The sequence below is a fragment of the Oculina patagonica genome, chromosome 2 (genome assembly GCF_052425735.1).
Source record: "Oculina patagonica isolate OP01 chromosome 2, crgOcupat, whole genome shotgun sequence".
NCBI lineage: Eukaryota > Metazoa > Cnidaria > Anthozoa > Scleractinia > Oculinidae > Oculina > Oculina patagonica.
Window position 1 is genome coordinate 22,941,392 of NC_135759.1, and position 24,834 is coordinate 22,966,225.

Sequence of the window (24,834 nt, forward strand, 5' to 3'; positions counted from 1 at the left end):
TTTTTGGCCGCCCGCCGAATTGTTGGGAGGACGAGTGCAACGGCGCAGCGACTTCGACAGTCCCACCGGCCCGAGACTTTCAGGAGGGAACAGAACTGAGATTGGAACTGGTCAAGGAAAGGAAGAGAAGCGGACGTTCGCACAGCGACCGAAGTGATGCCGAAAAGGTAGTATATACACACTCGGAGGCACATCACCAGTCTCGAGTGTGCCGGAAAACTGGATGTCCAAAAGCGACCGAGCGAGCGACCGAGTCGCGCGGCCCGCGCGACAATGACATTGTCCAGGAGCGATCGACAGAGATCGGGCCGAAGCGCAAGACGAAGGGACGCACCGCACGGGCCCAAGCCATCCCACGACGCAAAGCGGGCGGCCAAAGTAAACTGAAATCCACTGTAATTGAGTAAAATTTTCTGGATCGAAATAAAAAGCGCTTTTAAAATCCTCACTCTATTTTTATGTCAAAATATGGGATTTTCGTCAAGATGCAACTCTCAAGAGAATATGATATCGATCGCCATAGAAAAAGTGTAAATACTATGATAATTAATTTATTTTTAGTATTTTTGTTGTTATTGTCGTCGATATTGAAGTGAGTAAGAGAAAAGAACAAAAAAATCATTTCACATTTTCCATATTGTTGACTCTAGTGTTGTCGCATTATGATTTCGCGCGCTTTCCACCGCAAAATGAACAGCCCTCGTTTGATAGGTACCTGGAGAGGAAATTGTAAAACGGTCCTTTGTGTCCATTCCCCCTGGGGCCTTGGTTGACAGAGTTGATGGTCTAGCCAGCCACAACAGTTCGGCACAATGACTTGATGAATGTGGAAAAGAATGAATGCTTGGTGGCTTTGTTTTGTAATCATACTCACGGAAAGTATTCTTTGTGAATCAAGCAAATGTACACGGAATCTTGACTGTATCAACGGCGTTTGTAATGGTGGATTTTTCTGCGTTTGCAACGCGAACTGGTGGGGCGACCTATGTCAGTTCTGCCGTGAAAGGTTAGCTTTTTGGCTGTAGTTTATCATCTGTTTTTCAGCTGTGCTGAAAATCAATAAAATTTTTTAAGAATAGTAGGACTAATAGACGCAAGGTGCAACTTGCTTTTCGTATTTCGTGGGTCCCTATCGATCGAATAGCTTCAATAGCGAAATGGCGAGTTTCATATTATAAATATTTCGATGAAATTTCCATCAAACGTCGTGCGAAAATTCAGGAAAATTAAGCTTATGTGTTAAAGATCCGTGGCTCGAAATGTATTTAAAGAAGTGTTTTGAAATAATGTTAGAATTTAATCTTTTGATCGGCAAAAAAAGAAAAAAAAAAACGCTTATCTTGCGACGCAAAGGCCGTGGTGTATATATAATGTCTGGTTACTAACTATGAGCTTACATTGTAAGCTTATGTATAATTTCCATATGCCATTCCAGTTTATAAGACAGCTGTTTTTTTTTTTATGCAAGACAAATGCTGCTTGCACAAATTATCACTGAATTTAGAAAACAAGTCCATTAAAGAAAAGACGTTTTGTCCAATAAAAAATTGTTTGTTATACATGTATACCCTTGTGGGCTATACAACAAAGGATTCGTATACTGTTGCTTGTTAAAATTTAATTTGATTATTTGAAGACTCTCCACTTTTTGAGTTGAAGTCTTCTCACCTTCTGGCAAAGGTGACTAAGGGTGATCTAAAATGTGAAGGATCACATGCTTTTCACGTGTAATGGAAGATATTTCAATTGATAGGTTTCAAAAGCTATTTTACAAATTAAAATGTACCAGTAATCTTTGATGCTTTCATGTTATCTTTCTCTAGGCGTGGAGAATCAGATAGTAAACTTGAAATAACAGAGGGGAAAGACAAATACTCTTTACCAACCAAGTGTGCTTGGCTTATTGAGACAGATGAGTAAGCAAAAAAAACTTTTTTATATTATTTAATAAAAAGAGCTCTGACTTGGTATTTGAGGAGGTAGAAATAAGACCCCCTGAAGGTACTCACCAGACAAAAATAAACCAAAATGCCTCCCATCTCTTCTCTTCCACCCACCCCCCTTGCGTCACCAATGACCTATCTGGCTGCTCCGATCCCCTCTGATCCCTAATTTTAGAATACACTTTACCTTTAAACCAATATTTAACAATTATTCGCCGAAGGCAAAGTGATTATTCAACAATTATCACTGAGCCTGAGGCGAATAATTGTTTTAGTATAATTTTTAGAGGTGATCATCAAGAACTAAAAAAAATAACGATAGCAAACAAGAAAACCGCAAACACAAGTGTTCGCTTGCATACGGTGTAAACCAGTTTAATTCATCGATTGCAATCAGAATTTATTTAGTTAATTAAAGCAATAAAACGGAACAAAACAAACACTATGAGAAAGATAGATGACCGGTACCTTTGTATGATTGTTGATGACTTCTAAGCGAATGTGCGAATCCTCTAGAAAATGAGAAGCTCCGGTGAGAAGAGAACTAGATAATGTTTGCTCAATTGATCTGACCGAGTTTCTCATCGATGGCCAAAACCGCCGTGTTTACAATCATTTCTAATGCCTTGAGAACCATCTCTTGAAACTATTTTCAAAACAAAAGCCTTCTTGGTAGTCATTTTTCAAAATTCCCAACGTTTAAAAAACCCATGTCTTGGATTGGTTTCTTTCAAAATATCAAAGAAATTTTCATTTAGCAAAAGCGGCCATTATTGCTTACTTGCCTGGATGTCAAAGGTGGCACGGCTAAGTAACCAAGCCTTCAAAGCTATAATCACCTCGCGCGGGGTGAATATAGCCTCATAAGCTGAGCTTCTCGACCAATCAGAATGCTTCAATTCTTATAGTCACCTCTGAAATTATACTAATATATATGTATGGTCTGCTCTGCATAACACACTGACCATTATACATACACTTGGAACAATCACTTATAGTGGACCGTATGGCCGATCAATGGTGCTTATGTGAGGGGAAGGGGGAGGAAGATGGCCCACGGGGAGAGGGGGCGCCGGGGGGGGGGAGGTCCGACCCCCGAGCCCCGTGATGGAGTAGGAGACGGGGAGGATGACCGCGAGTCCGGCGGGGCGGGGCGGGTCGAGAGAGAATGAGACAAGTGAAAGGAATGATGATGGGGAGACGAGGGGGAGACGGGCGGCCGGCCCCAATGGGACTGGCCCGGGGGGCCGCGCTACCACAGGCAAAAAAGCACAAAGGACGGCAAGAGAAGACACCTTTCTAAGTTGTTTTTAATTCTCTTACTAACAGTTGCCTTTATTTGTAACTTTTTCAGACCCAGAAATAATAGATCTGTGATACTGAAAATAAATTCATTCTCTGGTCCTTGTGGTAAAAGAAGGTTGATTATCTATGATGGCAGCTCAGTCCAGTCACCACTTCTTGCTATTGTTAGGTGGGTCCTTTGCTATCTGTAGAATAAATTTTTCAGTGTATTTAAGTTGTGGTTCAATTTTAACCTTAGTTTATTTGTATTTTTCCTTTGTTCTTATTATTGGTGATAATTATATGATAATTAATAAATATTAAACAAAGGAACTGCATCAAGGGTAAAATTGAACCATAACATATAAATGTTAGTTTTAAATTTGATACTGAATACTGTACTGTACATTCAGTCTTTTTTGATAAATTGGACATTTTTACGACATCCTTGATGGGCATTGAGTAATGAAAAATCTGGAATAATTTTATTTGATACTAGCAACTATTGTAAAAAAGAATGCTATAACCTGTGCCTCTTCTAAAGTAGATTCTATTAGCCCCAGCCCCACCTCCCGCCTAAAAAAAAAAAGTCCACTATATCTCGGGCACAAATTAAAGTCCGTATGAAAATAAGCCCTCCCAAATATAAGCCCATGGGTCTGGGCGTGTTTTAAGTAAGATATAAGCCCTGTGATAGAGCTTGTTTTGTATTTTACATTGTTAGAGGAGGCTCAGAGACCTGTAAGTGGTATTCGTGTTGCACCAAGAAATTTCAGACACCAAAATAATGAAAAGTAATGAAAGGATTTTTGAAATGCAAATTTCCATCTAAAATTAAGCCCCCCACCCCTGTATATAATTTAGCCCTCTCCGGAAATAGCCCACATGATAGGGACAAGTGAGCAAATATAAGCCTAGAGCTTATTTTTGAAATTTTGTGGTATGTAGACTGCTCAGGATTGCATTCAGCATAATGCAAGAAAAATGGTGTTCTTTATGCCATATTATAAATCCTTTATAAACCAAACTTGCCGAACACGATGGCTGGATTTTTGCCTCATTCTTTTGTGTTTGTGTTTGTGTTTGTGTGTGTGATTTTGTACAAATGTACAAAAGAGAACTTGGTCAACATGCAGCCATCTAAAATGTACCAAACAAGCTTGGTCAATAACTCGTATAAATATACTTACTGTCTATCTGATCTTGTTTAATAAGTTTATGCCAGCACTAAAAGTGAAGATGTTTTAAGTAAGGATAATTTACTAATTAAGGCATGAGGTACTAACTGAAGTTAAATTTCCATTTTATTTACCAGCAATAAGGTTGATATATCATTTTGTGAAAACCACAAATGTTGTTTGTAATATTGCATGTTGAGGTGTCTGTAATTTAGTATACCTCTTAGTTAACTGTGTGATTGGCTGCTGAACATCTTCAAGACTATATCAATACAAATATCAGGAATACACTATCATTCAATATGAAATAATTGGTCAAAATACATTGACCAGGCTCATCTATAAATAAATACGTACTAAATTTAATTACTAAATAAATATCAAGTGAATCTTATCCAGTATAAGTTTATTGCCATTGTGCTAAAAGGGTTAACAAAAATCACTTATTCTATTGTAAATTTCAGTGACATCCTAACAGCTGGAACTAGAACAAAGGCTGAACCACTTCTTCAACTGAGAGCAAATTCTGGCTCAGCATTTATTGTTCTCACAGGAAAAGAAGAGGAATCAAAAGGCAAAGATTGCTGGTTTAATATCACTTACAGGTATTTTATTATAAAGATAACTATCACCGGGTTGCTGAGCATGTGACAAAAATAACTTGTCCCAGATCAAATTCATCAATAGTATTTTCTTCAGAAACTGAACAAGTTTAGTTGTTGTAAGATGCAAAATCTAGAACTGCATTGAACCAAAGAAGAAATATGTTTTTCACAATGACTTGTTAGCAAATTGAAAGTTGTTAAAAGATGTTTCCTGCCTGTTACAAGTAAAGACAATTTTTCGTGGATTTGCGCTTCTCAGTCTTCTTTGGAATGTCACCAATTTCTTTCAATACCCCTTTTCAGGAAAAAAAACTGGAAGTTGCATGGAAGCGAGGCCTGAGGACCCTCAGCGGCTAAAAGTAAACAGAAAGATTTTATTAGCGTGTGGGGCATTTTGAGTCGACGACAAAATCTTACCACTAAGCTGTTAAAATTTCTTATCTAGCCTGCTAGAACCTGAATTTCTTCTTTTTAAACTTTTGAACTTAGGATCAAGATGCTTATGCCCCACACGCAAATAAAAACTTTAGAATATTTAGCTGCCAACGGCCCTTAGGCCTCGCTTCCATGCAACTTCTGATTTTTTCCTGAAAAGGCGTAGGTATTTATAATGAAGCAGGCTTGGCTATACTGGCTTTAATTTGGCTGATGCATGTTTGTTTAAAATTCTTTCATACACACATCCCTTAAGCTTCTAGCTTTAAACACAAACTGTATATAATATTAAAATAATAAAGTGGCCAAAGTTGCTTTCAATTGCCAATAATTTTAGCTAACTTCTCACAATCATTTAGTCATTCTTAATTAATTTGTAGTTTTGAAAAGGAGTGCTCCATAAACTGTGGCAGTCATGGCTTGTGTACTAAGCAGTCAGGTCAAATGTGTGAGTGCGATGGTGGGTGGACATCGAGTAATTGTAGCAAACCAACCTGCCATGTTGTGTGTGATGACAACTCATGCGATACCGAGACAAGGAAGTGTAACTGTACCAATGGGTTTACAGGTTTGTGTGGTGGAAATGTTTATTTATCATTTTTGGTTGTTATAATATAAGTATTGATCTAATATTATAATCCTTCTGTTCCAATCTGCTGGATTTTAGGAGGCCAGGTGGCTCATCACAGGTTTCTGACATTGGACGATTGCAGACTTTCACTCCAGTTAGCTTGAATAGCACTATGGTTAGCCTGTTTATGGGAATGGTAACATATACCTGCCAACTCTCACGCCTTAGGTTGTGAGTCTCACACCTGCGAGTTGAAAACTGCGATCCCTCACGCTTACACACCAATTTCTTACGCCTGTTGAAAATCTCTGAGTTATTACAACCATAATTAAGTGCTCACACTTTCCAAAAATATGTGAACTCAAAACAATGTGAGAAATGAAAACTCCATGTAAAATGAGTAAATAATGATACTTTGCCTAAAATCTCAGAGTTTTGACAATAAAAGCATTGGGAACAAGGTCGTGTTTAGCAAAACACCCCCACACACTGGTATCGGGATATGTTCGGAACATACTTCTGAATACTTCGGACATCTTCGGAAAACGTCGGGCATGGTCGTATCGTCTTTGAAAATCCCAGCACTCTCAGGATAAAAATCTCACGCCTTTGACCCAAAAAAGTTGGCAGGTATAGATACTATGGTTAGCCTGTTTATGGGAATGGTAACACAATAATTATATACACTTAGTCTACAGTCTGCAAATGTGAGACACCGGCTCACCACTGCCAGCATTTTCTGTCAGTGGTTACATAAAGGAACTTTAAGTATTCAGTTGCTGTTCAGCCCCACAGTTGTGGGAGGCGCAGTGGCCTAATGGTAACAGGCTCCACTCTGAGTTGAACGACCCAGATTCAAGCCCTGGCTGGGGAGCTACGTTGTGTTCTTGGGCAAGACACTTTACTCTCACAGTGCCTCTCTCCACCCAGGTGTATTTATGGGTACCGACAAATTAATTTTACTGCTGAGGGGTAACCCTGCGATGGACTGGCATCCCATCCAGGGGGGAGTAGTAATACTAGCTTACTCTTAGTCACTTCATGCTACAGAAACTGGGATAAGCTCTGGCTTTATGGGCCACTTGGCTTGGACACAGGCTTTACCTTTTACCATTCAGCCCCACAATGCTTGTCCAGTACAGATTACCCTGGCAGTTTTTGAAAGGTTGCCCAGACCTTTACTGGTACTAACTCAAACTCTGGTACTGTGAGTCAAAGTGTTTAGGGCTAAAAATTAACTCTAGTACTGTACTGGTAATGTACTGTACATTTTGTATGTTGCAGGAGAATCTTGTAACATCTCTGACAAAAGGAGTTATTGGAGCTCACTTGTAGCAAATAACCAAGGTATAGAAAATGCACATTACATGAACAGTGATCATACAGCTGTGTAAACTATTCTTACTACTTTTTAGCATACTTTTTTCCAAGGGAAAAATCGCACCAAATACCACCTGATACTTACCGGTAGCCAATGAAGCAGCATAATTGTTTTGTTCAAAAAAAATGTCAACAAACTACCCTTTTAAGTTAGATATAAAACTGTGGCTATATGCAGCACTGTACGAGACATCAAATGAATCCTGGCAGACTAATAGTGTATATTGCAGGATTATGTACCTTACTACATGAAATTTTTCGCGACACGTTAATTTCGCGATTTTGAGGTGCGCATATTTTGCGACACTTAAATTTCGTGATTATGCGAAAATTTTGTATTTTGAATCACTTTAATTTCGCGTTTTTGAGTATGACATAATTGACATTTCCTTGGCAATATTATTTTACATGCCCTTGAATTAAATAAAAACGACTTCATTAATGAAAAAATAACGTCAAAATTAACAAAAAAGCAAGGGTGGGACTAAATCTCAGCAATAGCTATAACAGAGAAGTTAATGTCTACAAGTAGGTTATGCTTTAGTGTATGTGCATGAGTTATTGTTCTTGAGTAAATTGACGACAACATCCATTTAGATTGATAATTCCTTCCTTCAGTTGCACTATACTTATTTTTTCTTAATTATTGACCGCAAGCCACTTAATTTTCGCTTCATGTTATGTTCGCGACACTTATTATTCGCGTCACTTTAATTTCGCGTTTTTTTTGGAGTCGCGAAATTCGCGAAATTAACGTGTCGCGAAAATTTAATGTAATAAGGTAACTGTTATATTATGTAACTGTTAACTTATTATGTTACGTGTGGGTAACATAATAAGGACATCCTGACCATATATGGGCATTGACAATTTGTCAAAAAATAAAGGACATCATCTGCTGTAGAGGAAGGTTTAAATTAATTTACTTGGTCATCATTTATTTATTTTTTGATTAATTAATTCATTAATTTATTGTTTCCTAGACCTTTTAGGTGGTGTTGCTTCTCATGCAATGGCGGTGATTGGAAATTATTTATGGATGTTTGGTGGATTATCTTTATCAAAAGGGCCCCTGGATACATTAGCAAGGTACTTGAAATCAGTTTGTTATAAAAATTAATGTACATTTGCTGACCACTTGATGAAATTTCTGGTACTTAACGTAATGCATGTAATAGTTCACCTACCTTCAGAATACCATAATGAAAACCAGGAAAAGTATAGTTTTAAGAATGTTATCCATACATGTTATTCCTGCCAACTTTTTCTGGGTCAAAGGCGTGAGATTTTTATCCTGCGAGTGCCAAGATTTCCGAAGACGATGACAATGTCCGAAGTTTTCCGAAGACATCCGAAGTTTTGCGAAGACGTTCCGAACATATCCTGATCCCAGTGCGTGGACGTGTTTTGCTAAACCCGACCTCATTCCCTCAAAACTCTGTGATTTCGGGGAAAGTATCGCCATTTACTCATTTTACATGGAGTTTTCGTTTCTCACATTGGTTTGAGTTTACATTTTTGTGGAAAGTGTTCGTTTGTGGTGGTAATAACTCACATTTTTTGGCCAGGCGTGAGGTTTTGGTTCGTAAGCGTGAGTTGGCGTGAGATCGAAGTTTTCAACTCGCAGGCGTGAGACTCACGCCCAAGGCGTGAGAGTTGGCAGGTATAACATGTGGGAATTACTTTGTATCCTTCTGATTAGCTGCATTCTTCATAGCATGGGTTTTATTGCTGTAGCATACAGTATATATTAAGTTATGGTTGTTAAAATTCAGTGGTGTTTTTTTAGGTATAGCATTAAAGAGAACATGTGGGAGATTATCCAAGCTTCTAGCAAAAAACATCAAGGACCATCAGCAAGATATGGACATTCATTAGTGGCATTTGATGTAGGTGCAATATTAATTTCTTTTTTGTATTCCATATTGTTTAAGGAGGCTCACAATGGTTTCCAGCACTTTCCACTTTCCATAAAAGAGCCAGTGACCCCCATTTAACAGTTAGACGGCGAGCTGGAGGTTTCTGTCGGCTGATAGTTGGCGAGGGGCGAAGCCCCGAGTCAACTATCAAATGCCGGTAGAAACCAAGAGTGAGCCGTCTATTGTGTTAGCATAACCCACTGACCGATCTATTAAACTTAGAATATCGCTAGAATTGATTTATTGAAAGTTTTGATTGATAAAATTCAGCGAAGACAAAGCGCGCGCTCTGAGAGCCTTCTACGGATCGATAGTAGGCACCTCTCTAGCCATTTAGCCAATCAGATTGCGCGATTACCAATAGTAGGTCAGTGTGGTTATGCTAATTATCATTATTGAATAAATTATGATCAGCATGAAAAGATACAACTTTGCAAAGTTAAAAAAAATTTCTCCGGAGCAGCTTCAGAGCTTTAGAGCTGATAGTGCCCTCCGCGGGTGAACACTATCACGTCACGTGATCTATTTGAACCAATCAGAATTGGAGAGAATTGAGTGGTGAAATATAACAAGCCATATTGGGTTCCTGTTGTAACAATTTGCCATGTCACTGACACTATATCTGTGATAAAATTATCCTTAAGCCTTCAAAGGACCATGGACAATGGTAGAACTCAACAAAATCCTTTAATTACGGCCATGTGTACAATACAACTGTCAATATGTCACTTGAGCCCACACTCTAACAAATCAGCAGTACAATAACTTTAGAGGTAAATACTTCATGCATATTGTCACAAATATATCTAAACTTTAAGCTGTATTGCTTGTTTTAGAATGCTTTGATCCTGTTTGGTGGAACTTGCGAGACTGGAAATGTTTCTAATGAGACATGGACATTCAACACGACATCAAGAAAGTGGACTCTGATCAGGAACCCTGTGGACAAACCAGTGGGAGTCACAGGACACACAGCCACTGTTGTTGGAAATGACATGATTGTTTTGTTTGGATATAGTCCAGAAAAGGGAGTTACAAACTTAATCCAGGTGTTTGGGCTTGGTAAGCACATGACTTGTACACTGTACAAGGTTTATTCATTTCAAGTCAACTTTTAATTTTTAAACTAAAAGTGACCATTTTTTTTTCAAAACTTGCTTAAGAATACAATTTCTGAAGTTAGCAGTACATGTACAGAGGGACAAAGGACTAGGGGTGCTTACCATTTACCACAAATTCCGGACATTTAAGTTGGACAGCAAATAGAACAGTAATTATCTGGAAAATCTGTTTGAAAATTGGGGACAACAGTACATTTTTAAGGTTTTTTGGTTAATAAGAACCATCGTGAAATTCTGTACCATTTGTTCATTTAGAACTTCTGTTTCCAGTCTCCCATCAAGGGAAAACAATAACTATAACCAGAAACTGACTTATAAATGGTAAGCACCATCTTGTTTAGCCGGTTGGCTGATTTTGGAAAAAAAAATAGTTAAATCATTATTCAACAGTTATTCCAACTGGTCTATTCACTGCAAATGGTAAGACTGGTAAGCATCCCAGTTGAGGATGGAATGTTCACATTCACATGTACAAAAGGCATGACAACTTTGTTTTAATAATGTATCTTTTTATTAATTAGAGAACAAGGTGTGGAGAACAGTTCAAAATGCACCAAGTAACATAAGACCAACATTTGGACACAGCAGCGTGCTTCACCCAGACACAGGACGTATCTACGTACATGGAGGATACAGAATGCTAAACAGCACCTGTTTCAGAACATCCAGCGACACATTTTTCTACCATCCCAAGAGTAAAGGATGGCATTTTCAGCATTCTAGTAGTGTCCCAAGGTTTCTTCATTCTGCGGTTGTCGTTGGTAGCACGATGATTGTGTTTGGTGGTAGAGGGGACAGTGGAATGGTGTCTCGACATCTCATGGTGTTTGACATTGGTGAGTGTTTGCATATCCCCCTAGAAAATACTGTTTCCTGATTTTTTTTTAATTTAGAACATCCAGTCATCTTTCTGGATAATTGCTTAAGTTTATATTATTAAGTTCAAATACTGGTGAAGATACCCAAAAAAGTGAAGCCTTTTAAGCCAAAGTGGCTTATAGCTCTCAACACTTAAGGTGGTTAACTCCAAATTCTGTAGCATAAAGCTTCTTGAAGTATTGTTACTGCTAGTCTATTGCAGGGTTACCCCTAGCATTCTGTTAGAATGTCCCACTGACAATTTCCACAGACTGTGAGCATTCCAAAAAAAAGTCACCAGACAATTGTCAAATTATGAGAAATAGAGTTAATTTTTGGGGGTGGTGAATGGTCCTTTAAAAAAGGCAAGTCTTGCAGAATTTCAGCCAAATTTCAGGGGTCTCGTTGTCTCAAATTTTTCTTTGACGCCTTCTCAGAGTCTCGATTTCTTTTGAAGGAAAAAGGTCTCGGGCTCGCAGAAAAGATAACAGTCTTGCAGTCTCGCAAAGTCTTGCATTTACCATTCAACAACCCTTAATTTGCCTAACGTAGTGAACAAATGCAAAGCATCCAATATAAACATTTGAAAATGAAGCCAAGTAAATAGGTTTAATTACAAGTATGGGTTGCACTAGAGTAAATGTATAAAAATCCTGAACTGAGCAGGCAACGTTGATTGTTATCATTAGAGAACAATAAGTGGAAGCTTCCAAGTGATTCTGTTGTACCAAAGACTGCATCCCGCTATGGACACTCAGCTGTAGCAGCTAACAGGTAAAGAATGTCTTAAGATTGACATGTAATTAGATTCATTGAGGTTTGATAATGTATGTATTGTAAAATAAAACTGTAAATAAAATTTTTAATTTTCGTAGCATCATGTATGCCTTTGGTGGGTATCAAGGACAAATGTTTAACTCGTTTCTTCAATATAGTCTTGGTAAGTCTATTTTGTTTGTTTCTAATTAGCTTACGTTTATTTTTTTGTTAAATTTGGTGTATTTCAGGGCTCACTTTTGTAAGGAAGTGGAACTGATAGAAAATTGATTTGATGTCGGAGCCCTACTGTTCTTCCCATAATTTTCCTGTTGCAGATTGAGCTTTTAATTCAATCACAAGTTGTGCCATGTAATAAATCTCTTAATTAACCAAGCTTTGAGGCTTGGAGAAGGTGACAAACAGTGGTGTCCTGGGTTAAACTCCTCCTTCCTGACAATGAATGGATTTGTGTTCGGTGGTCCCAAATTCAGGAAGCGAAGGGAAAATCTTTGAGCTCTTTTGACTATGGGATTTGCACCCATCTACAAAACAGATCAATCCTTTGCTTTACATCCCCAGCTATGAGACTAGTCTGGGAGGCGCGGTGGCCTAATGGTTAGCGCGCCGGACTCCGGAGCGAGCGTTCCGGGTTCGAGCCCTGGCCGGGGTCACCTGTGTTGTGTTCTTGGGCAAGACACTTTACTCTCATAGTGCCTCTCTCCACCCAGGTGTATAAATGGGTACCGGCGAAATAATGCTAGGGGGTTCCCTGCGATGGACTAGCATCCCATCCAGGGGGGAGTAGAAATACTCCTAGCTGCTTAATGCTAAGGAAACCGGGATAAGCTCCGGAAGTATGCGCCACTTTGGCTCGAAGCTGACCTTTTATGAGACTAGTCAGGCCAGAATACAGATGGTATTTTTTAATTACTGAAATTTTTCCACGTTAAGCTTCAACATTTCAGTTTACAATTGAGTCGGAATTGTTTTTACTTTTTGTGCAGGAGACTGCATGTCACCAAGCTCTTCACTTAACTGCTTTAAGCCAGTCCCTCCACCTGCTGCTTTTACAACACTGTTGTCACCGAATGGTACGTACATACAATAGAAAGGTATTTTAGTTTTAGTTTTCTTGCACTTGGTGCATCGGCTTGCAAGTTTCTTTCGAGTTGTGACTGGTTCGTTGCGTTATTCCTTTTTGTGATTCGCCACAATTGATTTCTTGTAACCGTATGTTAACATGAGGAAACTTGCAGTAACAAGATAATGAGCAACAGCACTTTCCGTCTGATTATACAGCTGTTGCACTAGTTTACAAAGAAATCTGTTATATACTTTCAAATATCACTGGAAGTCACAATTCATGTTACAATTTAGTGTGGTCCTTTGCATTTTAGACATTTGTACATCACACAACCCTCAAGTGGATCGCTGCCATTTAAGACAGACGTGTAAAGATTGCTTACGTGAAGATGATGATGAAGATACTGATGATGGTTGCATGTGGTGCGAGTCTCATAACCAGTGCGTGTCTAAGGCAGCTTTTGAGGTCACTTTTCCATACCTACAGTGCATGCAGCTGCTGGAACGAGGCACTGGAACATGTTCTGGTTAGTTGTCTTGCTTGAATAGTTCTTTCATATTTCAATTAGTATCCTTTCATTGTTTCAGGAGCAAGTCGTGAGAAAGTAAATGGTGAATTTTGTAGAATAATAGCAAAGCATTCTTGTCCACATCGCAAAATTAATTTCACCTTCACCTATCATTCGTAGCCTGCATGCAACCGTCTCCTATTTCCTTATGGTGAAAAGGGTCCTTTTTCACTTTTCATAGGAGACAGCTGACACAGGCTAGTCCTCACCGTCACGTAAATACAAATGCAATAGAAACGAAGCTTTCTGTCTTGAAGGTTGAAGCAGAATGTTTCTGAGAATGGACAAATAGACAAAGTTGAGACCTTACCTTGTAAACTCTACCAAACATAGCAACCTCGCATGACCCTTGCTCAGTGTTTTTTATGAAACAAGTACAAATAATACAAAACTAAACATACAAACTGACACTGAGAAGTAACCTTGTAAAGGTTTGTGTAGATTGATAATTATTTTATAGTAGGAATCTCCTTTTTGATGTTCAAGGTACTGTTATTTCTCTTGTCCTTTCTTTACTTGCCTTTCAACATAGAGTGTTAAGCTTTCAGATTGTGGGAAATTAGGAAAAGACAACTCAATTAATTGGTAACTCGGGAGAATAGCTAGGCATGAGAAGGATTTTATGCCAAAGTTTCTATTTTGTTTTGGTTCTGAACCGTCAGACAGCTTGGAACATGACTTTCCGGTACGTGTATTACACTAACTGGTAGGTGTTCAAACCAGGATGATAAATAATTTCCTTGAAAATTTCAGGTCTACAGTGCTGGGGAATGAAGTCGTGCCGTGACTGTCACATGCTTCCTGGGTGTGGCTGGTGCGATGATGGGTCAGGTACTGGCTTGGGAAGGTGCATGCAAGGCGGCAAAGATGGGCCTTTCCCAGGGAGTGGAAATTTTACTGGCAGCTGTTCGAAGTCAAATTGGAATTTCATAGACTGTCCAGGTAATTGCAGAATTTGCAGTGTGAGTTAGCTGCCATAGTCAAGCAAATGCTTGCAAACATGCTTGGGATCTGCAAGAGGTATGCTGTCATTTGTCTTGGAGGCTTTAGCCTGCGGAACAGGTGGTTAGTGGTGCCGAGCCCGAAGCATGATACATCGAGCATTCCACTCTTTACACCAATAAACTGTTTGTTCTGCAGACTATGATATGAAGGCTTCAGTACTCATGCAATAAATTGTCTTCTTTTGAGGCCTCAGTTGTCCCATTTGGCGGCAACAGTAGTGACCCAGTTGTTTATTTTAGAGATCTTTGTAGTCACACAGTGGTCCTCCTTGGAGACTGTCGTATATGCATATTTGTGGTTTAATTTTATATTTGTTTAAAATTTTTCAAACATGCAGTTTGATTTTTATTTTCTATAATTGTCTCACATTCATTATCATAATCTGAAACAAAGGAAAATAAAAATCAAACTGGTTTGAAAAATTTTAAACCAGAGATAAAATTAAACCACAACACATACATTTAATTCTGCTTTAATGCTGTAGATATTTCTTGTTGATTTTTCAGCTTGTCAGTGTAATGGCCACAGTAAATGTGTGAAGGAAAACAGCTGTGGAGAATGCGAGGATAACACTACTGGTAAGATAGATCAATAGCAGTTGATGGACAATGTATTGTCTTTGGGACAGAAAGACATGAATGATTGCGATTGTTTCTACTCCCAATATCGCAATACATGGTATAAATGCTAAATATGAAGATAGTTTCCTCAAACACTCACAGTTGCTCTGTTTTTGTCACAGGAGCCCACTGTGAACAGTGCGCCAAAGGATTTTATGGAGACCCCAGGAATGGAGGCAAATGTGAAGGTTTGTTGAACACTTGTTAAAATATAGAACAGGTTGCTCAATTCAGTGCACTCTAAGTTGCTTGTTTATCAGGGTCAACCACTTTTTTAATCTTATGGAGTGGGATTGGGAGGTAGACGGGGTACTTGGGGAGGGGGGAGAGCTGATGGACATAAAAAGAAATAAAAGGAAAGGAGAAGAGTAATTCCTTTTTCTTTCTCATCATTGATACTCTAGAATTTAAGGGCAAAAATGTGCAGCAAAGGGGTTATGACTGTAAGTTATGTCCGCATAGTGCAACATACGTTATTTCTCAATGTCACAAAGAATCGCAAGCGTGACATTTCATAGAATACTATAAATTTTTCTGCTTTGGCTATCAGTCAGTAAAAGCAGTAGCAAACTAGATTGTTTGTTTGCTCTCCAACAGTTTCTGATGTGTTATTTTTCTCACACTTTCCATGATAATAAGCCCCTGCCTCGAAAATGTACGCCTTCATGTAGAAATTCTTTCATTTATAAGACCCCTCCTCGAATTTAGCCCATGTGCTTAGCTCTTGAAGAAAGAGCTAACTTTCTCCGATTATAAGCCCTCTCTTAAATAGCTTGTTTTGTGGTCTATGACGTAAGAGTATGGTTAGAAACTGTGCATCATTTTAGTGTTAATCTTTAAGTTTATTTTTACCATTCAGTATTCTAGCATGCACCTACATGAAAACAGCCCACCCAGAATATTTGAAAATCAAAAGTACCTCCACCCCCCTCTGAAAGTAAGTCCACCCAAAATCCTTTTGAACAAAAGTAAGCCCAGGGCTTATAATTAGAACTTATGGCATGCTTAGTAGTTTTGTGATATATTTTTGATAAACACTGATGACAGGCTCCTTTGCAGCTGTCATTTGGGGAGTCACGGAATGCTTAAAATTAAAGAGCGTTGCATGACGATCCAAGTAATTGCTGTGAAGGTGACATGCTGATGGTGATGATGATGATGATGATGATGATGATGAGGATGATGACGATGATGATGATGATCATGACGATGAGTGATAGGCGAGGGGAAAATGTACCGTGGAGGATTCTAATGATGATGATGATGATGATGATGATGATGATGATGATGATGATGATGATGATGATGATGATGAGTTGTCTGTTTTTGTTCATTTCAGCGTGTCAGTGTTCTGAACATGCTAAACTCTGTGCTGCTGATACAGGCGATTGTCAGTGTCTTACTAAGGGAGTCACAGGTCGCAACTGCGACGAGTAAGTTCCTACAAAGATTAGCCTTTGATTAGGCAAACATTACACATACCAGTAGATATGCTGTTTACCAAGTTTTAAGCTCTACAAGGACGTGAAGTCCTCCTGCTTCCTTTACTAGTTCTTCTGATCAGAGTGCCGCTTAAAACACGATTACTACCTACTTTTCAACTGGTCTGACATTTTTTGTGTTTACTCCACAGGTGTGACTCTGGTTACTCTGGAAATGCAGCTTATGGCGGCAGTTGTTACTGTAAGTTAATAATGGTATCACTCATTTTGACTTCAAGAGTAGTTTTCGTTTGCCTAGTGATTATGTTTATTTGGTTTGCATTTGTTAAGCTCTCTATTAGGCTCAAAAGCTCTCTATTAGGTTTAAAATACATGTAACTTGTTCTAACCAATTAGAGCAAAAATGCTGAGTTTTTCAACCAATCAGAAGCAAAAACAAAGCCGATTGTGACTTGACTTACGCACGTTTTCCCGCGCTTGATGCTGGGTGCATATTTTTGCTTTGAATTCTGGTTGGCTGTTTTCTTTATTTGCGTTTGGTTTTGAGTTTTTGGTAGTCATAAGAGAACTATCAGTGCATAGAGCCTACCAAGAAAAAATATGCTAACAAAAGGTTTCTCTTTTTTTGCCCAGATTCATTTCTCGTTTCGTTGACGCCACAAGAAGTTAACTTGACTGGATTCAAGAGTTTTAATTTTGAGTATTTTCCCACCATGGTAAGTTCTTGAAATAGTTTTTCACAAATAAGTGTTTTAGCAAGATAGCTACCTAGTCGGTTCAAGTCATGACTGTCATGTTAAAGAAAGTGTTGAGATAAAAAACTGGTTTTAAACAGACGTGCTAATCTCTTACATGCATATGTTTTAGGATGTTTTTTTAACTTTTAATACTGTATTGTTTTCGTATTTTAAACTTTTCTTTCAGTCTTCACTTTCACTGACTGACCGACAGACCATAGTTAGTAAAGGGGTCACCTCTACTAACTATGGACCGACCGGCGGCCGACCGCCCCCTCGCTCGCTCGCTCACTTTGTTGCTAAGCAACAGGCCATGCAGTGATGATGGCAAGTAATTGGCAGGTGAGGGTGGAAACCCTTCAAAGTTTCCACGACTACAGTCGAACTTTCTAGAGAGACCCTCTCAAGCGGCCACTTTTGTTTCCTCTGGCGACTATACATCAAAAGATGTTAATTGTCTTAACTTCAAACAGCTGAGTTACTGCAACTTGTGAGACCTCTCAAAAACGACTACCGTGTGGCTGGTCGCCAATGGGATTGTTGACTGTAGACTGTCTTCTGTTCTTTGTGAGTGACTTGGTGAGGAAACATGGGAGACGCTGCAAGATCCTGAAACAACACTTTTCTTTTTAGGCATGGTGCAACAGATACCTTAGCTTCCCGGGCACTTTTTCAGTTGTATGCTTTGATCTGCATGCAAAAAAGAAATTTTAGTTTTAGGCCTCAAGTGGCCTACTAATTAGACCTTTGCTTTGAAAATTGCGCTCTTTGTCTTGCTTTACAGTATTGATGTAAGAATAGGCATAAGCCCGAGCACAGTGTCAACCATTTTCCTGCGTTTTCGTTTTTCAGTGTTTACATGAACTCTTTCGCTTGCACTTATGGTTGCGTTGCTAGCAAAAATTAAGCTTCAGTTTGCTCAAGACATGTGTCTGCTTCTGTTAACAGGAAAAGCGCAGTGTGCAGTTGTCGATCGAATGGACGGAAGATAGCCTGGGATCTAAGGCGTGGCTCAACCTAACAACTTTCTATGGTGAGAACAGCAGGGGAAGAGTAGGTTTAAAGTTGATTATGTTTGCTTGTATTGAGCGTTTAATGGGCTTCTCAATTGTCTGGAAAACCTTCTGCGGAAGTACTTGAACCAATAACGACAATTTGGCTATATATTTTTCAACCAATCAGGAACTAAACCAGACGAAATCTTGCCTTGGTTCACACGTGCCTTCTCATGCTCGGCGCTGTTTGTAGTTTCAGCATCGAGTCCTGATTGGCTCGTTGCGTTGTTTGAGTCTGTTCAGATTGGCCCAATTAGAGCTGTCTTCAATTGAGAGTCGTAAAACCAAAACCAAAGTAATCGCTCTGGCCAATCAGAAAGGACACAGACAATCCAGTGAACCAATAAAAACTCGAAGCAAATACCTTATTGTTACTTATTTTAGCGGGACTTAATTTTCGCGATTTTCAAAAAATCGCAAAATTTAAGACCCGCGAAAAAAGGTTCTCGCGAAAAATAACGCGGGAAATTTAATACCCTTCTATATAATTCGTTATGAATATTCAACGTTGCCGTCAGTTTACTACTTAATTACCTTGGTACAGTCGTCAAACTAGCTCTACTTTGTTGCAAAGGAACATGTTAAACTGTTTTTAAAGTTTTGTTTTGTTATATGGTTTTGTTCAATGTCATTGGAAACTGTTGCAGTGGAAAATTAAAATCAGTTGGACCAATTTTGAGACTTACTGTTTGTTAATGTAGACCAGTATTTTGACACTTTTCGCGAAATTAAGTTCCCGTAATCTTATTTTTTGGCCAAATCGCGAAATTTAAGTCCCGCGAAATATGGCCGTTCCATTTTCGCGAAATTAAGTGCCCGCGAAAATAAGTAACAATAAGGTACATGTAGCCGGCAAGGAGCGCGGGAAAACGTGTGCGGACGAGTTATGATTGGTTTTGGTTGTTTTCTGCGTCAGATAACTTTGGCTTTATAAATTGCAATTTGATTGGTTCTGATAGTACATAGTGGATAGTACCTCTAACCTGATTGGTGTGACAATCAAACATACTCCGGACATGTCTTTTGCGACAACTAAGGAGCTATTTTTGAATAAAAGTCAAAAATTGAAAAGATTGCACTGTGTAAAAGTAATGGATAAGTTTGGATTAGCCTACCAACTCTTTAACAGTAAGGTCATTCTATGCGCTGTCGTGGTTGCATTATCTCTAATCTCCTTCCAAGATGGTGTTCTGTGGGAGATACAGCCGTACCATGTTCATTGTACATAAGGAGTGTCAGAAAGTGTTATGAATCAATGGGAATATGTTTGTATATGCTTCTCAATCTGCCTTGTTTTTCAGAAGACAACCCCGATGAAGGAGAGGAAGTGAGGAACAGTCGCGAGCTGATTCCATTCGAGGCCGTGTTTCCTTACCATGAGTACGAGTTTGGTCATGAAGACAAGTTTGGTTTCCGAGGCTATATTTATGACATTGATACTGGTGGCAACAGTGCCGTTCTGAAAGTAAGTACAGCTTCCAAATGATATGCAAAAGGTTATTGCTCTTTGTAAACATCATCAATACGCTTCTGACATAAAATGCGTGTAACAGTTTATATGCCTTTCACATGTTTGACCGTATGTAACTGTGTTTCCTATTGTAGGTGACCGTAACTCAACAGCCAGAAACCATTGATCTTCTAGAATTTTTCCTCACGTTTTTCGGGTAGGTCTACAAGTTTCCGTAAAATGTCCAGCCAAAATAATAAAATTAATTGTCCAGTTTGTAAGTCGTGAGAATGGGGATGCGCGGGCAAATTTATTTTTGGGGATCACTTTCTTGGGCTTGGAAACCAGGCTTGATTTGGTAGCCGAGCCTTCTCCTCACAAATCACAATAATTATGAGCTCGTTTACAGACAACAGCGAAATTTTCACAGAATATCCACTAAAACTTCTTGAGAGTATCAGATGTTTGTTAAGAAATGGTTTTCTAATTGACGAAATATCCGAACTTCGGTATACCATAAAATCGCTATGTTCTCTACAATTAGAAAAAATTTGCACGAGCGACTGGGATCAAATCCAGCCTCCTCCTCAGGCGCCTCGATTTTCTTGCTGCAACAAAGCGAGAACAAAGCGAGCGCGAAGCGCGAGGGACCACGGGAAGGAGAAGGGAAGGGAGCGAGACGACGTCTCTCTTCCTTTCGCCCATGTCCCCAAACACAAGTGAGAGGCGTCTGGGTACGAGGCAGGATCAAATCTGTTTGGAAACTTAGAAATCATTGTTGATCATCTGGTTTTCTGCCTTGTCTTCTTCTTGCATTCTTTGAAGCAACTTGTGGGACAAGATGATTTCCTCTTTCTAGTAATAACTCGATTTTCTTTTCCTTGTTTTAGCTGTTTCCTATCGCTGCTTGTCATCGCTGGTATCGTGTGGAAAGTGAGAAATCGCTACATTACCTTTATCCTGAATCGGGTGAGAAATATATCCTTCTTCTATTAGAGAATTTTCTGTGATGATCGATTTTTGGTAGCGAGTTGATTCAGTTTTTGAATCTGCAACTTATTATTTTGTTTTCTCGTTCTAATAGCAAAGACGTGAGGAGAGACAGAAGATGGCCAGTCGTCCATTTGCAAAAACGTCCATTCTCCTCCATTTTCATAACAAGGTTGGTATACATTTTAAAGTTTTGAAAATGGCTGAAAAATGACTGTGAGCAACCCCTGAAATGTGTCAGGCCTTCAGAACATTGAGCTGACATCTTAAATAATTTGGCAAACGATGAAACATTTCAAGGTGACGACTCTATGATCGTACCTAAAGGCCCTACGAGTTCAGCACAAAAATATAGTTGGACTGTTTTGTCTCAGTTTAACGAGTACCCTAAATTAAAACAATTCTCCGAGAACGGAATTTCTGAGTGTGAAGTTGGAGCCGAGGGTTTGTATTGTTTGAATTCCACTTAAACACCTCTCTTGCTCGCTCTTTTGTTTCTTGCGAACGTTAGTGGATGAGGACAATAAAAGCAAATTATTCCACATCATTGCAACGGCTATGTTGGCGGTCAACATGTGTTGACACCCAGTGGAGAGTACAGCTAATTCTAAACTACTGACTGTTTTCTTTGTCTTGGTTTTCAGTCTAATCCCGGACCCATTGCTGTGGAAACCTGTGAAAACAACAAAGCGGCTGTCCTTACAGTTTTAATGCAACTGCCTGGGACCGAGGATGGCTTTGCTCCTATTGGTCAAAGTGGTGTTTGTTTTGCGAGCGTGTTAGAAACCCACGGGGACCACGCAGGGAGTACCCCCTTGGGAAAAGCTACACGTATAAGAACTACCAAGCGGTGTGCTTCGACCTGTGTATAGTTGGCGGGTTATGTCTCTGCCTTGGAGTCCTCGAACCGCTGCAGGCCAAAAGCTTGTTAGTGTGTCGAAAAAATGCTAAATAAGTCAGCGCCCGTGTAAATTGCCTTACGTGCCAGGTAGCTTGAACTGCATAGGCAACATAAGTTATTACTTCGAACCTTAAAAGAGTAGGTTTGTTTCCGCTGACGTGGAAGCATATAACGAGCAATACTGCAGCCACATCCGGCCCTTTCTACCACCAGGGGCAAGGAACTAAGCACTGCAGCCACATATCATCCGGATGAGAATATTCATCCCGTTCGGTCTGGGCCCAGAATTGGGTTTCTTAGTGTTGTCTGAGCCCACGGTTTGCAACAGAGATGTTGCTAAGTAGCGTGACGAATCGTGATGCGACATACTCACGTGACACCTCTCGGGAGTGCTCGTGCGATTTCTAATTGGACAGCAAGGATCACCAAACATTAGGATGTTAACGAAGATTTGCCGAAAATGGCACTCGTCCTACCTAGCCGGCAGTGATTTGGCTGGCGTGATAACTGCATGTATATGTCGTTCACGTTCATAAACTGCAAATAGAGAAAGTAATTTAAGAATTTTATGATAAATTTTAAGTGAGTATTTTTTATTGAAATTATTATTTCTAAACGCTAATGTATGACTAAAAGGAGTCATACTCTTCTGTTATAAGACAAATGCTTTGCCACAAACCCCCTTGCTCCCAAAAGTATAGCCAAATCATTGCAACATTTGGCATAGAATTTCCTTCGGATTTAGATTTAAATTTAACTATAGCTGGAAAACAGAAGAAAAATGTAAAGTTGGTAGGATGCAAAAATAAGGCTTATTGCAAGTGTATTTTAAATTTTATCACGAAAATAGTGATATGTGATGTGCTTTTTGAAAGAGTAGAAGCATGTTATATCACGTCTTTGTGCGATAAAAAATAGGAAATATCCTTTTATTTATAAGTATGTAAATGTTAATGGCTTTGTTTTTAAAAGAAAGAAAATAAGTTAATGTTTCGCAGAAAAATTTATTGAATAGACTCGATATTGTAAAGTTTTGTACAGAAATATAGAAATAAACCAAACAAAGAAATAAATAAATAATTTAAGTGGTAGTCGATATGGTAGTACTTGCTGGGAGAGCCAAATCACCGAGTGAAGAGCCCGCTCCAAGGCTAGGGTAGGTCAATAAATGAGGGGGGGGGGGGGGGGGCTTATTAAAAATTGAACTAAGACTGCTACAAGTGCCACAAAATCAAGCATTCTTTGCAATTTAGCTAGTGAAGTTAAAGTTCTGCAAACAACCGCTTCTGGGACGAATTTCCAGACTCAAATCTCCACCCGGGAAAAGGTAGTCCAGTTCTGGTCCTCTCTCTCTCTCTCTGTCACGCAACGTCGAGAGACAGCCAGAACTATAATAACTCTAGGCGGTTCCCTCTCTTTGCCGTTCGCCGGCCCGTCTCAAAGCAAGCACTCGCACTCAAATCCCGCCAGCTACGCAGGCAAGAATAACTCCCATAAAGTGTGATTCGAACCTTCGACCTCTGATTCTCCTCTTTTCAAGTCTGCCAGTGGTCAGAGGACGTTTTTTTTTTTTTTTTTTTTTTAATTTATTTATTGACACACAAAGAACACTACTTACTTAACAAATACATACACTACCTACGATGCTAATTACAAGACATTACTTATTACATTATTTAATATACATTTTCTTTTTAAATAATAATATCGCAATAACACGCCTTACAATACCTACTATAACAAATAGCGCTCTTACAAAAAAATATTACATTATATTACTATTACATTTTAAAGTTACAATCTATTTACAAAGTTCAATTTTTTACTACTAACTCTAATACTAACTGTATGTATTTTATTTTACTATGAAACGAAAAATAAATAAAAAAAATAAATAAATAAATAGATTGCGGCACAACCTCTGGGCAGGGGGCGGGGTAACTTGGGGGACCTTAGGCATAAAGTGTTGTCCATTTTGCTTTGAATTTCGTCAAACTATTATTTTTTACAGCGATTGTGCGTTCATAGAGAATCTTTTGATTGAGTAAGAGAAGGAAGATATCTAGATTCGGATATGCTGAATTCAACCAGGACAGAAAAATGTGATACTTGGCGATGATGAGGAAATGATTCAGGGCATAAAAATTACTTAAATCTGGTTTATAACCGTAAAAAATATCTGTGTCAATTAAGGTGATATTTTCTGAACGTTTTTCATTCCACCATGCAATAACTTTTTTCCAGAATAATTGTACCGTCGGACACTCATACAGCAAATGAGGTAAAGTTTCGTATGAAGAGCAACAACGATCACAACTTGGAGAACTTTTCAATTTCATTTTGTAAAGTCTGTTATTGGTGGGTAGAATGGGACGAATTTCCAGACTCAAATCTCCACCCGGGAAAAGGTAGTCCAGTTCTGGTCCTCTCTCTCTCTCTGTCACGCAACGTCGAGAGACAGCCAGAACTATAATAACTCTAGGCGGTTCCCTCTCTTTGCCGTTCGCCGGCCCGTCTCAAAGCAAGCACTCGCACTCAAATCCCGCCAGCTACGCAGGCAAGAATAACTCCCATAAAGTGTGATTCGAACCTTCGACCTCTGATTCTCCTCTTTTCAAGTCTGCCAGTGGTCAGAGGACGTTTTACTACAGAATAGTCAGTATCTGGAACTCCATGGATAGCTCTCTAAAAACTCTCGAGAATGTATCTGCTTTTAAGTTTTATCTTAAACGTAAACTTGTCAAAGATTTTATAGATTCTTAATCCTAGTTAATTAATTTTAAGTATGAATATCATCTTAGAGTTTTTAAGTAGTTTTAAATTATTATTGTATTTATTTCATTGTCTTTGAAAAGCCTCTAGGGGGAAAGTCAATAAAGTATGTATTGTATTGTATTGATGGTATCGTTCAGGTCGTTAAAAACCGCCC

General features: G+C 39.0%; 1 protein-coding gene across 2 annotated transcripts; it reads left to right on the plus strand.

Annotated features, from left to right (window-relative positions):
* The first annotated feature begins 777 nt into the window (after nt 1–777).
* On the plus strand, nt 778–22,986 carry LOC144643603 (attractin-like protein 1). 2 transcript variants are annotated; one of them, XM_078502906.1, is made up of 26 exons: nt 778–1,006; nt 1,824–1,916; nt 3,298–3,417; nt 4,870–5,010; nt 5,826–6,013; nt 7,301–7,363; nt 8,380–8,485; nt 9,186–9,285; nt 10,152–10,377; nt 10,958–11,272; nt 11,984–12,068; nt 12,170–12,234; nt 13,058–13,144; nt 13,451–13,663; nt 14,459–14,647; nt 15,217–15,288; nt 15,453–15,518; nt 16,670–16,763; nt 16,964–17,013; nt 17,406–17,488; nt 18,458–18,542; nt 19,866–20,029; nt 20,170–20,231; nt 20,905–20,983; nt 21,099–21,176; nt 21,649–22,986. In XM_078502906.1, exons 1-26 carry the CDS (start codon nt 825–827, stop codon nt 21,874–21,876), a joined length of 3,234 nt encoding a protein of 1,077 aa, XP_078359032.1. In that variant the 5' UTR covers nt 778–824; the 3' UTR covers nt 21,877–22,986. The 2 variants fall into 2 exon arrangements, with proteins under 2 accessions (XP_078359032.1, XP_078359033.1); XM_078502907.1 differs by having other exon boundaries at nt 19,869–20,029.
* The last annotated feature ends 1,848 nt before the right edge of the window (nt 22,987–24,834 follow it).